The sequence below is a fragment of the Hermetia illucens genome, chromosome 1 (genome assembly GCF_905115235.1).
Source record: "Hermetia illucens chromosome 1, iHerIll2.2.curated.20191125, whole genome shotgun sequence".
Classification (NCBI taxonomy): Eukaryota; Metazoa; Arthropoda; class Insecta; order Diptera; family Stratiomyidae; genus Hermetia; species Hermetia illucens.
This window is the reverse complement of record NC_051849.1, coordinates 32,712,694-32,728,155: the sequence shown is the minus strand read 5'-3', so window position 1 is coordinate 32,728,155 and position 15,462 is coordinate 32,712,694. Positions and strand designations below refer to the sequence as shown.

The window sequence follows — 15,462 nt, the reverse complement described above, 5'->3', positions numbered from 1 at the left end:
TTGCCTGATAGAACCAACGAATTAGCTTTGATGACATAGGGTTTGTTTGGGAGTTTTTCATGGAGCACGAGGCGAACTCCTTTTCTGAAAGAGCTCTCATTTTATTACTTTTGCTTCAATGTTCAATATCCTTTATTGTTCCAATCTAGGGCTTGCATATCGGGGTTGATGTATGCGTTGCATCAAGAATATCTTTTCAGAAAAGTTAAGATTTAGCGGTGGGAGTTTCCGGAAGATAGTAGTTTCAACCAGCACATTTTCCACTGTTATTTGCAAGTATTCATCTGGCAACACTCGTGCGGCCACGCACATTATTCTGAGCACTTTCTGGCCACCACATTCTGATGCCAATCGGCTTAGTTGCTATTTTAGATACATGAAGGTGATAGTGAAATGTGTTTTTAGCCATGGTTGCGGTAGGTAGTTATTCGCTGAGTGGGCCAGCCACATCACAAAAGTCAGAGGGATCTTGTATCGGAATCAGCCGATTGAATTTCGATCTACTATCAAAATAAGGTCGCTTCATTTAGATATAATTGGAAAATCAATTATTATGAACTCCATGGGACTCTGGCGATGGTTTCAAGATTGTAAAAGTCGAATTATATAATCCAAATTCTTAGCTTCTGTTAAAGTAACTCTAGCTTATACGCACAGACACCAAAACATAGAAAAACCGCACACTCGCACACAAAAATTTGCAAGGAGCACATAAATCACATAGAGAGAACATTTTCAAAATAGATTTCATAGATACATTAGAATTTTTCAAAAGCTTGCGATTGTGTGGAGGATTCATCAAAAGATGGTCAGCACCAGAACATTCCAAGTTTTCACCAGATATTCAGGTATCACATACACAGTAGCACGTTGATTTTCCTTAAGAATAGGCATATATTCCACATCCATGACAATTATCATTTCAAAACGTTTGAATAAGAAAAGATTTAAAGTTGCACACGAAAAAAGTAGATGTCTCTGAGATCACACTTACACCAGAATACGGCTACGTAATCCCTATCGTTTAATATTTTTTCCAATTGCTTAGCATTGACTTCCTCAATAATGGGTTCGACTAATGTTGGCGATGGCGAGGCACCCTGCGATGATCCTTTTTTTGCACAATCAACTAATCCGGGAGAACTAAGTAAAAGTAGCGAACACACTACCAAACTTATCACTTTTAAACGCGAAAAATGCATTTTTCTCGATTAGGAGTAATTTTGCTTAAAATTAAAATTATCTCTTCCTTAAAAAAATATAATAATTAAATATGTAATATTTTTAAGTGGGGGAAAATGAATTTTTCGCGGACTCTATCCCTAAGTTCCGCTCTTTTCAGAGGTCCGCTCGTAACTGACGGTTTACTTGAAATTGTCAGAACCGACGAATAGAATGAAAGATTTTCGTTTTTTTCAAAATCTCTTCAGATCAAAATGAAAACCTAAGGGGAACGTATCTCTCAAAAAAGATATTTGGATTCGGTGAGTGTTTCTACTTCATAAACAGAAGACTTTTTGGTGAGAAGATTGAATACCAGAAGGAAATTGAGTAGGAGTTTTGTTGATCTGGGATTTTAATCTTCAGTTTAAATTTTCAAAATCATTTCATTGGGCAATAAATAATTAACAATAATAGATTGACAAAAAGAAGAAAAATAGTCTTTTGAGCTAATGAAATTAAATTAAATATTGTAGCTCCTCGACTTTGAATTTTTTTTTATAGATAACTATCTATAGTTGAATATTTGAAAAAATTTAAGCTCACAATTAGTTGTCAGGAAATGGTAAAAATTCCACGGATTCAAGGTCGCTTGTCTGTCGGTCAGAATAGTTTGCGCCTCGGAATATACCCTAATCATCGACAGGCTTCCAGTATCGCCAGTACTTCCGCTTAAAATATACTGGCGAATTCTGGAGATCGTACGACTCGGCTACACTGTGTCTGTCCGAGAAACCTTCCGCACCGACACTCTGGCCTGGTTAGAAAGTCCACAGCAAAGTTTCTCATAAAGTTTGGCTTGTGTTTTGGGTAGCTCATAGGGAATACTCAGAGTTCCTTACGTACAATGTCTTGGATGTAACTATGACCGTAGGGCTTCGCTGTTGCACATCCGGATTCACGTATTTCGACAGCATTGTACGGCATAGCGTCTTTAACGTGACGATATAGGGGGACGAGATGCAGGAGATGAGACGAGAACATCTACGCGGGAGGGCTGCACGCGGTCTTTTGAATCCTATTAAGCTTCCTTCTATTGTACTTTTTGCACTTCGCCTTTCACCATACAATAGAACCGTAGATTAAGTTGGGACAAACAGTGGACTCCAGGATAGACTGACGCTGAATATAGCTCCCTGAGGCCAACCTATCTTTCTCCGAGGGTGTGGCCGATGAGGGGCCAGGTACAAGCCTCTCTTCTACCAAGACGTTAGTGAGTGGTAATAGTCACACTCTGTGCTTGGTAACCCTACTATTAACAAAACGCTACGGGTCTAGACTGGGGAGTCGAAAAACATCTCCCTCAATCCAGGGTGTCATGCGAACCGTGCCCATTGGATAGTTTGCAATCGGGGGTAACTGACTGTATTCGAACGGAGCCTCACTGATACCTGGTCGCCTCAGTGAGTAAGTTAGACCTTACCGTCCGCGTACGGCGGACCTCCTAACCCCCATACTCGTGGGAATCAAATGAGCTCCAATAATAAAAATAAAAGAACTACAACCAATAAAGCGGGAGCCCGTACCCCACACAAATCGGTTAATCAGGCGGAGGCACATCTCCGAAATACTGAGAGCCAGGTGATTATACCGAAGAAGGGAGAAGTTGGGACGTCAAGCAGTGGATCCAAGGTAAAAATTGGTATACTGCATGGACAACAACCAACAAACACTACTGCTCAAAAAGCAGGGATTATAAAAAAACACGTCTGAGATAAATATATCAGATGTTGGGAAGAAGACAGGTCCCAGTGGCGCAGTTGCCAAATGGTACCTGTGCTACCTGAACGAAGGCCTGAAACCAGAAGATTCTGTTAGGAAGGCTCAGGATAGACTTAAGCCATCTTTACCGGAGCCGAGAAAATGGGGAGCAGCAGAGATTAGCCCGCATGAAGGGAATGTCCTCAAAAACCCAAACCTGAACCTAAGGGGGAAGAAAACCCGAGCAGGTCAGGGGTGAAAGCAGGAGTCAGGAAGCCCGCCGTTAGCTATGCTAGTGTGGTTAAGAACATTCGACTGGTCATACTGCTAAAAATGTTTCCCGAGCAAATATTCACTTGTGAGAAGCAGGAAACCAGCGAAAACCTTGTCGTCAGGCGGATGTCCAAGGGATGGGATTCCGAACTTGTGTTCACCGGGCATACACTTTCGACCAGGTCATACACTTGTGGACTAGGACCATAGTTCCTAAATTTCCGGGTTGGGAAGGGACAGAACTGTCAACATGTGCGCCGGATGATATACCAGGAGCACACATGGTGACAGTTTTTTTCCCGAAAAGCCGCGACAAAAGAGACGAAAGATCTCATGGGCCTCCTAATCGCTCAGGCTGAAAATCTCCATACGCGATTATGGAGAGTCTTCTTCACGATCGTGGTAGATGATCAATCCCTGGAGGCAATCAAACATCGGAGTTGTCATATCAACTATCAATTTGGCAACATACCCGTGCAAGTGCACAGGGAAAAGCCGAGGAAAGACACCTCGGAGGAGACACCGGATGAAAAGCATACCAAGGTCCCCGGAAAAGTCTCGAAAGCCATAGAACCGGAAAGGACTGGATCAACCAGGGAAGTAGACCTTCTATCCCGTGAAGATCAGAACCTGGACGGAGTCAATTACCAGCACTGATATAGCCCATATAAACCTCTACTATGCGAAAACTCCATTTGTGTTAATTGCAAGAGTAAATTCCAAGAACAACATTGGAATAGTGCCCTGGGTGTGCAAAAAGGAAGCGTGCAGGTAATTTGGGATTCCTCTTATGAAAAACCAAGAGCTTGCATAATTCTTAAACGTAATTTAAAATATATATGTCTTCCAGAGTTCCTGACCTGGAACTTTGTGGCTACCCAAGTCTCTTTGGAAGCCGGTGGGAACACTCGAGAGGCAGTCGTGGCATCGGGAGGAAAGAAAACTCTTCAGCCGGACAAAACAAACTGGGGACTGGCCGAGGTACAAATATGCAATGACTGCGTATAGCAACGGGATCAGGGAATCAAAACGGAACAACTTTTAGGGAATTCTGCGAAAGGATCGAACAGATCACAGAAGCAACCAGGCGCGGTAATATCCTCTGTCTGTTTGAAAAAGGAAGATGGGACATTTACCGAGAGTGAGGAGGACAGGGTACACCTGCTTCTCAGAACTCATTTCCCGGGTCCTGCCCCACAGCGGCAAGCGACAACAACAAATAAAAGGGGAAGAAAGGAGGACTGGAAACTAGAAAAAGAGGTGTGCTCAGAAGCTAGTCTAAGGTGGGCAGTGGGAACTTTTAGACCACTGAAATCACCCGGAGTAGGTGGCATTTTCCCAACACTAATATACAGAGACCTTGGAATCATATTACAGTCTCTTCTGAGGTGGTAAGGAAGACCATAGCACTGGGATATATACCATGGCATGGAGACGGGCAAAAGTGGTCTTTATTCCGAAAGCGGGTAAAAAGGAGCTTTTTCACCCTAGATCTTTCAGACCAATTTGCCTAACATCGTTCGTACTCAAAACGGTGGAGAAGGTGATAGGTAACTAGACTAGAACTAACGTTCTATGCGTAATCCCCTACATCACTGTTAAGACGCTTACCGGGCAGGACGGTCAACCGAAACTGCTCTATATCAGCTGGTGGATATACTACGGGATGCCATAGAAACAAAAGAAATAGTACTGTGTGCGTTTTTGGATATCGAAGGAGCATTTGACAACACATCGCACACAGAGATGTGGCTTTCTGTATGGGCGAAATGTTAGAAAGTAGGTAAATAGAAGTATCTTTTCCAACGCTACTTCCACGATGGCGCTCATAACGGAAGAAAACATGTCTGATACCGATATCACCAAGTTGCCTACATACCCGCTTCTGTCTAATACTCGTAGAATTTCGTCCATCACTGTCAACCAGAATAGTAGAGTGATATCGCCAACCTGAGGCGTACTTCTGTTTACAGCTTTTGTCAAGTGGCTGCCTCCAAGATCAGATTGGATTATCCTCGTTCTTATCATGGATATCATCCAATGCGTGAGATATCCCTTCAAACCTATATAGGTTATGGATTCCTTGATGGCGTTTGTACTGACGTTGTTAAATGCTCTCTCTTATCCAGCAAGGCAGGCAGAGTGTAATGTTTGTATTGTAGCGGGCGCTCAACCGTTCTAATTACCTCGTGGAGAGCGGTTTCAATAGATCTTTAAGTGGGTGCCCAGGAGGCGCTCGAAAAAGGTGGGGCTGATAGGTCGAAAATCCTTCGCGGATTCATGGCCGCTCTTCGAAGAGTGTGGTACGTATCCTAAAGGGATATAGCTTAGGCAAATCTCGACAAGTTTCTTGCTATTTGTGCATTAAAGCCTCGCCGATTTTATCGTCGGTAATTACTGAGCATTGCTGATTACTGTATAACCTTCAAGCGACGTTCTGACTCCCAGTCCTCCTCGCTGGCGACAAAGTGAATTTTGATAAGCAGTTCCAGGGTTTCACCGGTAGATTCTTTTTAAGAAAGAATGGGCTATTGTGTTCCTTGGATAGAATTTAATTGAAGCTGGCAGATTTGCTGCTCCTTTCAATGTTCTGACAACAGTCTAAACAAGACCGCCTCTTGGCGGTCTTGATGACCGACTTGCACTTGTTGACACACATGTTGTTGACCTTCCTGACTAGCTTCCTGAGGATGGACAGATGAGTATTCCACCAAGGTGGCAGTGTTTCTTGTTGTATTTGGCAGGACACGAGACTTTGAAGGTAGTTTTGAATATCTTTTCCACAGCCCCAACGTTTAATTTCAGTTTGTCTGTCGTGTCAATATCGACAACTTGTGCACCAGAGAGTTTGTATTTGGTAACTTGCCTAAAGTTCTTCTAGTCGATATTGTTGGGGTCTCCGAAAGGCTTGGAGACCTAAACAGGAAGGCTAGGCTACAAAGTATCCAACTGGGACTTCTGGTCGGAGACTCTCCAGTTCTCCATTCTAAAAGTCCCATTGTCGGTTAGTAGGGTGATATAAAAGACCTCTTCCTAACCACCACAGTTCTCCTAGCTGGGGAAACGGAACTTTGATATACTTTGCCTGCCTTTGTTACTCACCAATAGATTGCTGTTAATAATAAAATCAAAGGAAGACTCACCTCTTTCGTTGATTTGCGAGTTGCGCGTATGCCTTACATTAGCGGCGCAGCAAATCAATTGGTCGGCCTTTTTCGTTGCAATGGTGTACGTCAAATATTGTAGTTCTGCTGATCGGTCGCTAGCCATGTAAGCCGAGGAGATATACATATTCTTCGCTTTCGACCGCTCCACTTTGACCACGCTAGGTCGAGGGAAGTCAGGTTCGAACACAGAAAATTGAGTGCTCTTCTTGGCGTAGAGAGATCCTCTAGGTCTGACCGATCAGTGTCCCTTGCGCTGTGGAATAAATTGTGTATGGCAACCTCTGGTAAATCTGTTAGACCCACGCCGGCAATGCCCCCCATGAGACGTAAGTGGAATACATATACTACCAACATGGAGTGCTACTCTATAATGATCCGAAGAGTGTTAATGGGATCGGTACAGGAGGATCCAGAATGGAAATCAGATTGTCCTTTGTTTGAGTTTAAAGGGTGTTCGGCTTTTTTGCATGATTATTTTAGCTATTATCTGCATGGCAGCAGGAAGCTCACAAATTATTCTTTCGCTTCCGCCACCAAAAACTGTACTGCATGAGCGCTCCGTTGGGATGCGTTGAGTGATCTGAAAAAACTCCGCTGGTTCCTCGCACACGTTGCATTCTCTACAAGTGTGAAGTGGCTTTCGGCATATCGGATTGTGAGAATATTCTGCGGAGACAGAGAATGTGCAGTCCGTTTGTGGTGGAAAGCCTTTTCGAGGTATCTTTGTCTGAGATCTGAATAGGCCGGGCAGCTGAATGTGAAGTGCAGGGCAGTCTCCTCCTCCTCCTCCTCACGTTAGCTGCATATAACCGAGACCACCATCCCAATTTTTTCCATGTGGTACTTTAAGGACCAGTGTTTCGTCAAAAGCCCTACTACGGTTTTCATGCCCCGCTTCTTGAGGGACAACAAACATTTTTACAAGGATTTTCGCCTTCCAACAGAAATTCAATTTTTTTCTATTCGCCTGCGTTACACTTGACAGTGGATGGCTGGATGTCAAATGCTGGCTCTGTCCCCATCATTGTGAATCTAGACCCTTGCCGAGCCAGTCTGCCAGCTTCCTCATTACCAGCTATGTTAGAGTGCTCTGGCATCTAAATTAGGAATGTTTTGTTCAGTCGGCTAAGTTTCAGTTGTACCTCGTGACAACTCCACATGAACTGCCTTGATATATTATTGATGTTTAGTGCTGATAATGTTGGCTGAATGTCGAATCAGATTCGAATGGAGTAATCTCGCCATTATTGTCGCGAACATTCTTCTGTTGCCAGTGAAATAGGATGTATTTCTGCCCGGAATATGGTTTCATCATTGAGTTTCCGAGGAACATCCTTGCGGTCGGTTTGACTTCCATGACTTACCCGCCGGTAAAGATTCTTGGTATGTAAACCCGAAGGATTCGTGTTCACGTGACCATTCTTCTCTTTTGGTAAATACCACGGAGAATATCTTTTCAAAGATGGAACAGCCAATTGCTGTTTGTTACAAAATTTCCAAATACTTGACTGCTTGTACTAGCTGGATTTCCATCGTTGATAAAGAGAGTGGCGTGTGGTTGCCCAGCCTTACGTTCCTAGTGAACATAACTAGTCCAGTTTTCTTAGGGTTTACTGTGAATGGCGGCACAGCTATGGATTACATGCAGAGCTGCAGGCAAGTGATCCATACCGAGGTGCCCATTTCCAGGAGTCATACCAGAGGTTGTATGCCCCTATTGGCCCGAGATGAGATATTGGATGCTGCCTAGGGGTTGTTGTTCAGGAATATGGTTAGTCATTTCGGATTCCGAAAAAGAGTTGTTGAAGGTGGTGCCCATTACGAAATTAATGCACCTGTGATTCGAGGGCGTGATAATGTTTGATACTCTCCACTGTCTTGCAAGGGTCGCAATGTTAGACGATGCCACTGTGATGTCGATGACCTCTCCCCTGAGCACATTGTAGAAAGTGGCTTGATTGCCTAAATTAGGGTCTGCTATTACCCCATCTCTTTACCTTTGGCACATTGGATAGCTTTGATTAATGTTCCACTGGGAACTCCATCTACGTTACAGGGGAAATAATAAGGCGCCAAAGAATGCCCTTATCTCCCTGTAGACTTTTTATGGCCTGTTCAGTTATTGTGGTGTCGTCATTATATAGGTCATTGACCAAAATAGCTTGGCGATAATTTGGAATCACCATACAGGAGCGAAGTCTATCACTTCGATTGGCATACAATAAGCCAACATATTGGAAGTTTAACTCCGTGATTCCCCCACCAACAACAATGGTTACTGTATGAGGTATTATACATATCTACGTGGCTTGGATCTATTGATCCGACAGCTAATAACTGCAGCCACTTTACAAAATATATGGCACCTCATTTACGCTGTAGATGGAGATGCGTGATTTGCATGTCTCCTGCAATGGCTTTAGGAGTCCACACTTGTAACGTGGCGGTCCCAAGCCGGAAACTCGTTTGTTCCCGAACCTTCATAATATCCGGTTTAGTTCCGCCGATAGTAAGGAAAGTTTCTGGCCTATCGGCTTTCTTTCTTCTGTGTTTGTTAAAATAGTGGTCAATTTACGTCAATAGATGGATTCAAGTGGAGGAGTCAATATGTAGAAAAAATGCATATCACGAATTGGAGGAGTTGACTACAGAAATTAATTTAACTTTCTTACTAACAATGTAATAATTTTAGGTCTTTTGGTCTAATAATGCCACATTATTCATTATTCATTCCTGTAATGAAATAATATTAAAGCCTAAATTTAAATAGATTTTCCGTCCATTAACTGTCCTTAATTTCCTTTTGAACGGAAAATGAAACGAATTCATCTGAATTAGCCACATTTTCCCAAAGGAGTTTTACCATGTGAAAATCATGAAAATAGAAAGTCCCACATCACCAACTTGTTGATATATCTGACGTTTTTCTTCATTTTCGCTGGTTGTTCCGTGGAAAATTATACGACCGTTTGCCTCGTATACCGATCGTGTACCCCAAGAGAAATATTTAGGGAATACAATTTATTGGTTTGCTTTTCTCTCTCGCAAGACGAAAATAAATATTTCCACTGTTGAAGAGAAATGGGAAAACTTTCAGATACGTCAAGAGGAAACGCTCGGAACAGTTTAAAGTTTTCAGATAGGTGGCGGCCTAAGTATTTAGTATGACTGCATGTAAGTGGAAAACTATGGACTGGAAAGGGTAAGGGTTGGGTTGAATTGGAAGAAAGATAGAATGTTCGATATATATGTAATAATTGTTTGTGATGTTGTGAATACTTCGATTTGATTGATTTCGCCCGGGGACCTACATATCCTGGCTCCCAAGTTAACAACTATCTACGAGTATATATTACTTAAGTTTGCAAATTGCTGGGAAGTTCCATGTAAATTTGTCAAGGCTTTGTCAAGTGTAGAATGTCAGATAAAATTACCAAACATCAAATGTCATATGACACTTTAATATAAGGCCATCTAGCCCTGCATAAGGGTGTGGAAGGTGCTAGAAGGCTTAGCTGTTTGGAGTGAAATATTTTTAAATTATAATTTCCTACTCATGAACGAAAAGAGATATTTTTGAGAGAGAGGATATAGTGCCTTAGGAGAGGAGATTCAAGGGATGTCAAAACCTGGTTTATGTAATTATCATCAATAATATTTTAAAGGAAACTAAGCGCAAATTTTTTTCCTTTATGGTCTAACAAATTATATTAATATAATTAATTTCCGCGTTTTTCTCGTCTCGTTATTTTGTCAAAATAAGAGATTTTTTTATTTAGTAAATTTTATCCTATTATTTTCTCTGTATTAATGGCTTCTATTCATATATAATTTTCCGCATACCATCTTATGGAAAATTTTATTTTCACTTTTAAAAATGTCAACTTTTATACCTGAAAAACGTCCTTTGCGGGAAGCTTTGCTTTCCCTTTTCTACCTTAACAAAGAAGCTACCGAGGCTCATCAAATGCTCACCAAAACTTAACGCGATAATACTTATTTACTAGGAACTTGTTAAGAGTGTTGATGACTTTACAAGTTAGGTGATTTTGATGTCAGCGACAAGGATTGACAAAAAAGTTCTACGATGAAGCACTTCAGGCTCTGTTGGATGAAGATTGGGGTCAAACTCAAGAGTACCTCGCAACATCACTTAACGTCACCCAGAGAACCTTTTCTTTTCGTTTGCAGGTTATGGGGAAGCTTTGGAAGGAAGAAATATGGATACCCTATGAGTTTCTTATCGTGGCTGTATGTCGGATACCAGTCAACTTAGCTGCGAATGAGTACCTGAGTCAAATCAGGGTAATAATCTCAGCAAGCGCAATGCTGACCATATTGCCTCCTATACGGTACTGTAATCCTATAGTGTACACTATGCGGTCTTGAATGGAATGTTCTAACTCCATTCAAGGCGCTGGTCATTATTATTATTATGAATTGCCAAAACGCAACAAGAGGCAATGAAAAACCACTGCCCAAAATTATTGGATTGCTTCCAAAGGAAGATGCTGCTCCACTGTATTATCGCTGGTGATGAAAAGTCAAAAGCGGTCGAAAGGTAGTATAGGTCGCAGGGCGGATTGGTACCCACGATGGAGTATAAGACCTGGGAAATGCCTGCTGAACCAACATCAACAGCTCTACTACCAAAGCCTATCCCCACCTCAACGTGGTGATCTCTGGCAGTTCTTTCTTAATGATTGATTTGCGTATTTTCTCATGGAACGTGCGCTCCCTATACAGAGATGGAGCTGCCAAATAGCTAGCCGATACCCTGTCCCAATACAGGCCTGATGTAACATTGTTGCAGGAGGTGCGTTGGACAGGGACCCGTTTTCTGGAGAAGAGTCACTACAGTAGCCACCTTGTACACCAATTGCTCGGAGTACCTATAAGGGGCAAATGGATGTCGCAATAACTGTAACTAACAGATGTCCTGGAGATGAAACACAAATGATTTTTACAGCCACCTGAAGAGCGTTATCATTGATATGGCCACAAACATACTTGGCTCCAGGGGAAGAAAAGTCAGAACGGAGGGTTTGACGATGAATGTAACTAGCAACGGAACGGAAGAATGCCGCATACCGAGTAATGTTACAATCTCAAAGAACGCGGGCACGCGCAAAGACTTATCACGAATTCCGGCGAGTGGAGAAGCGTCTTCACAGACAGAGAAAGGAAGCCTGGGAGAACCAACAGGTGTGTGAATTCGAAAAGTACAGGGACCAACTGCACCAGGCACGCAAGTTTTACCAACAAGTTACCGTGATGAAGCCTATATATACCTCGATGCTCATCCTATTGAGACTAAGAGGGAAATTTGGTTTCCAATAGAATTATATTGAAGTGATGGGTGAGTTGGAGGTCCCGACAACTGGAGACGACGGGTAAATGATGCTATCACCAAGCTAGAAGAGGAAGAAACAGTTCGCGCAATTTATCGGCTTAACAACCATAAGTCGCCAGGAGCCGATGGAATTACAGCCGACTGCACCAAGCGGTTCATTAAGTGATGCCCAATGTGTGAGATAGCGACTCATTGCCCGACGGCTGGCAACGGGGCATTATCTGTCCCATATATAAAAAGGGGGATATCACACAGTGCAGCAATTATAGAGGTATCACGTTCCTGAGTACCATATATAGGATATTCTCCGCTATCTTGTTAGGCAGGATAGCCCCATACGCCCAGAACATCATTGGCCCATACCAAAGGGGCTTCACTCCAGGGAAATCAGCAACAGATCAGATTTTCTCTCTACGGCAATCGATGGAAAAACTTTTGGAATATGGATATCAGTGGTAACATCTTTTCATCGACTTTAAAGCCACCTATGATGACATAGCCAGGATAAAACTATACACGACCATGAGAGAATTCGGTATCCCGGCGAAATTGATAAGACTGACAAAGCTGATCCTGACCAATGTGCGAGGCCAGATAAAGCAGCAGGATCACTTTCGAGACCATTCAACAACGGTCTAAGACAAGAGGATGCCCCATCATGCGTTCTGTTTAACCAGGCCCTGGAGAAAGTGATTCGCGATGCAGATGTGAATGCAAGAGGCACCATTCTCTTTAAGTCCACCGAATTACTGACCTATGCTGACGATATTATGGGAAGAACAACCCGAGACGTACAGTTTTCCTTCATCCAAAGCAAGCAGGCGGCGCGAAATCTTGGGCTGCACATTAATGTAGGCAAGAGTAGGTGGTGGTGGCAACGTCAGCGCCAAACCCAAAACCGAAAGAACGAAAAACATTGAATCGCATTGGCTAAAATAAAACAATAAAGTTTTAGGAGACTACAACTTTGAGACCATTGAAAATGTTTCCTATCTAGGGTCGAAAATCAAAACCGATAAGAGCTACGATGATGAAATCCGCACAAGGTTGTTGGCAACCAATAGAGCCTATTTCACCTTACAACAACTGTTTCGCTCGAAACGTCTCATCATAGGGTCAAAGCTCTTACTATACAAGACAGTGATGTTGGTCACTTAATCCGTGTGGATGAGGATGAACCAGCCTGGAAAGTTTATAAGGAAAATATCTATTGTAGAAAGGGAAGATGAGGCAGACCCTGTCTGAAATGCAGGGATGGCATAGGTCAGGACGGCAGCCAGCTTTTAAGGATATCGAATTGATGGACGTCGGTGTAAAACCGGGGTGTCTGGTGTTCCTTATTAAGGCAGGCCTAGATCGGATACCGGTTGTTGCGCCGTTGATGATGATGATAGTTAGGATCCCGAAAAAGTGTAACCGCCTTGAACGCGACAACTGGAGGGGTATTTTTGCGTGAAGATATTTGCTAAAATAATTCTGGAATGCATCATGTAATATTTCGAAAGCTTCGTCTACAAGGAGTAGTTTGGTTTCCACTTTGAATTTTCCTGTACTGACCACATTAATATCCTTAAGGCCATTGTGGAGCAGTGTGTAGAGTTTTGCTCTCGCCAGCATAAATACGGAGAAGGGAACAATATATAATGGCACAAAATGTCACGCCTTGCACGAATGCAAATTTCTCTTACGTCAGGGTTGCATCTTGTCACCGAAAAATGTTTTCTAGTTATTCGCGATGGTGACTCCATGTTCTCCGCTCAAGGACATATTACCTTGGAGTGGAGGAATTCAATCAGCAGTTCGAATGATCGCGACTTGGCACGCCGATTAAACCTAAAACGAAAATACTGTTCGGAAGGTTCATTTTTGTGGACTTCTTTTTCTCAGTGTTAGAGCCGGTTTCGAGCATTGGCTCCTGGACTACATTGTCGCCAGTCCTCTCATCCGCCAGTGCCCTACGTCTACTTAATAAATGCTTTCGGTCCCGGTTGAGTCTTCGGTTTCCCAATCGGTGTGGAACCATCTATTTTCGTTCCGAATACCCTTTGGGTGTTATCGAGTCCAGTTAGCCTATTAAAGCCTTCACAATTTCATCACCTTAGAGGCTCCCATATATACCGTATAACTTTGTGTTGTTCCTGATTTAGCACTCGCCATCCACTCAGCAGGCATCTGTTTTGTAGTCTGGGCCGCGATCTTTACTGTTTGTTCATTAACCCTATTTGGGTTGATCAAAATAACACTGTACCTTTGGAATCAACATGGATTTTTCTGATTGCATTCCCAAGGACCAAGTTGAAGAACATTGCGGTTAGCCCGACCTCTTGCTCGAGAACATTCCGTGTTAAAAATGGATCCGTCAGACTTTGCTGACTGTACTGGAGCTTAAACTTCGTCGTTTCAAGTCGCGTCAAGTAGACACCAATGTTTAACTTCCAGGATTTCTTCAGGATTTTCACGGAGAAAAGCTGATCTATTGTTGAGTGTTCACTTCGCAAGCCGACTTAATAGTCCCTGATGACTTTTTTTTGGCGACGTGACACACCATTGTAATGTCCTCAAAACTAGGGAAAGTTTGCTCCAAGAAACGGGGCCGATGAACTCTGTAAACCATGGACCAATGACCAAAGTTGGCGCGAAAGAGTTGGTAGCTCCTGGAAGATCAATTGACCGACAGTGCTTCGCTTATTCCACCGCCGAGGAGCGTTTTTCATATGGCATGTTGGCCAGGATTAGTAGGCAAAATCTATTAGGGTAAACAAGACAATGGAGCTGAGTCGAAAGCAGTGCATCAAGGAGGTCAAGGTGTGATTTAGTCTGTAGCACCTTGATAGTGCTAGCGGTTCCAATCCCGGATCGTTGGACTCCATTACTCATTAAAGCTGCCGGACTGCTCAGTTCCTTTACAGGCAGAGTTTTCTTATATAATGTTGAGAAATCTCGGACTTTCAAATACACCTTCTATAATGAGAGAACATATTTGATGATGCTTGCCGCAACTCTTCCATTGCGAAATGGGGATGACAGTTTCAATAGAGGCCATACTAAGCAGTGAGAAGAATAAGGAGGCATTGACACTTCACCCCCGCGTTCTACTAAGGTAGAAAAGTGTAGGAGTTTGAACTGGAAGTTCCTTGGGCTACCTCTTTTGGAATGCCATATGTCCAAATATCTAAGTTGTACCTCGGCTGGAGGGCGTATTATTTTAATTTCTTCATTTATTGCGTACAAAAGGACAGTAGTTTTTATTTTATATTTTACTATGAGGATCTCCGATTTGAGCACAAAGCAACCTTAAATTAAAAGATTAATTTATCTCGGGGGATAATTAACGGAAATTCAGAAATAATGAATGTTTTTTATCTTTTATATGGTAAATTTTAGGTTGCCTGTCAATAGCTTCACATTCATCAATGCATTTCGTTACATGGTGCTTTAAGGTGAGTACAATTTCAGAGTATCTAGGGGTGTTGAATTTCAACTGCAATGTTCGTTCACCACAAGGGAAAGAATCTTAGTGATCCAAAGTAACGGATGTTACTTTCTGCAAATAATGAGAGCATGTCTAATGACTGAGACAGTGACACAAGACAAGGCAAGGCAACGAATGCTACAACCGAATAGAATAATTGTTCCAGTATCGAATGCACAAATGAATCGGCTTTTCTAGGGTTTCCTCCATAGAATTTCCATGTGTGGTCATATTAGAGCAATTGCCTTAGTTATTTGCTCATTTCCAAATGGACC

The 15,462-nt window shown here is 42.6% G+C and overlaps 1 protein-coding gene across 6 annotated transcripts in view; it reads right to left on the bottom strand.

Moving 5' to 3' along the window:
* Positions 1-1,357, bottom strand: part of LOC119649874 (intracellular protein transport protein USO1) — a 124,232-nt gene extending 122,875 nt beyond the window's left edge. For 3 of the 6 annotated variants that reach the window (XM_038052278.1, XM_038052261.1, XM_038052269.1), the window contains exon 1: positions 995-1,202. In XM_038052278.1, coding sequence (XP_037908206.1) covers positions 995-1,202 — 208 coding nt within the window. Of the gene's footprint in view, positions 1-994 lie in introns of all 6 variants that reach the window. The other 3 variants (XM_038052284.1, XM_038052292.1, XM_038052254.1) reach the window with 3 other exon arrangements.
* Between the last annotated feature and the right edge of the window lie 14,105 nt (positions 1,358-15,462).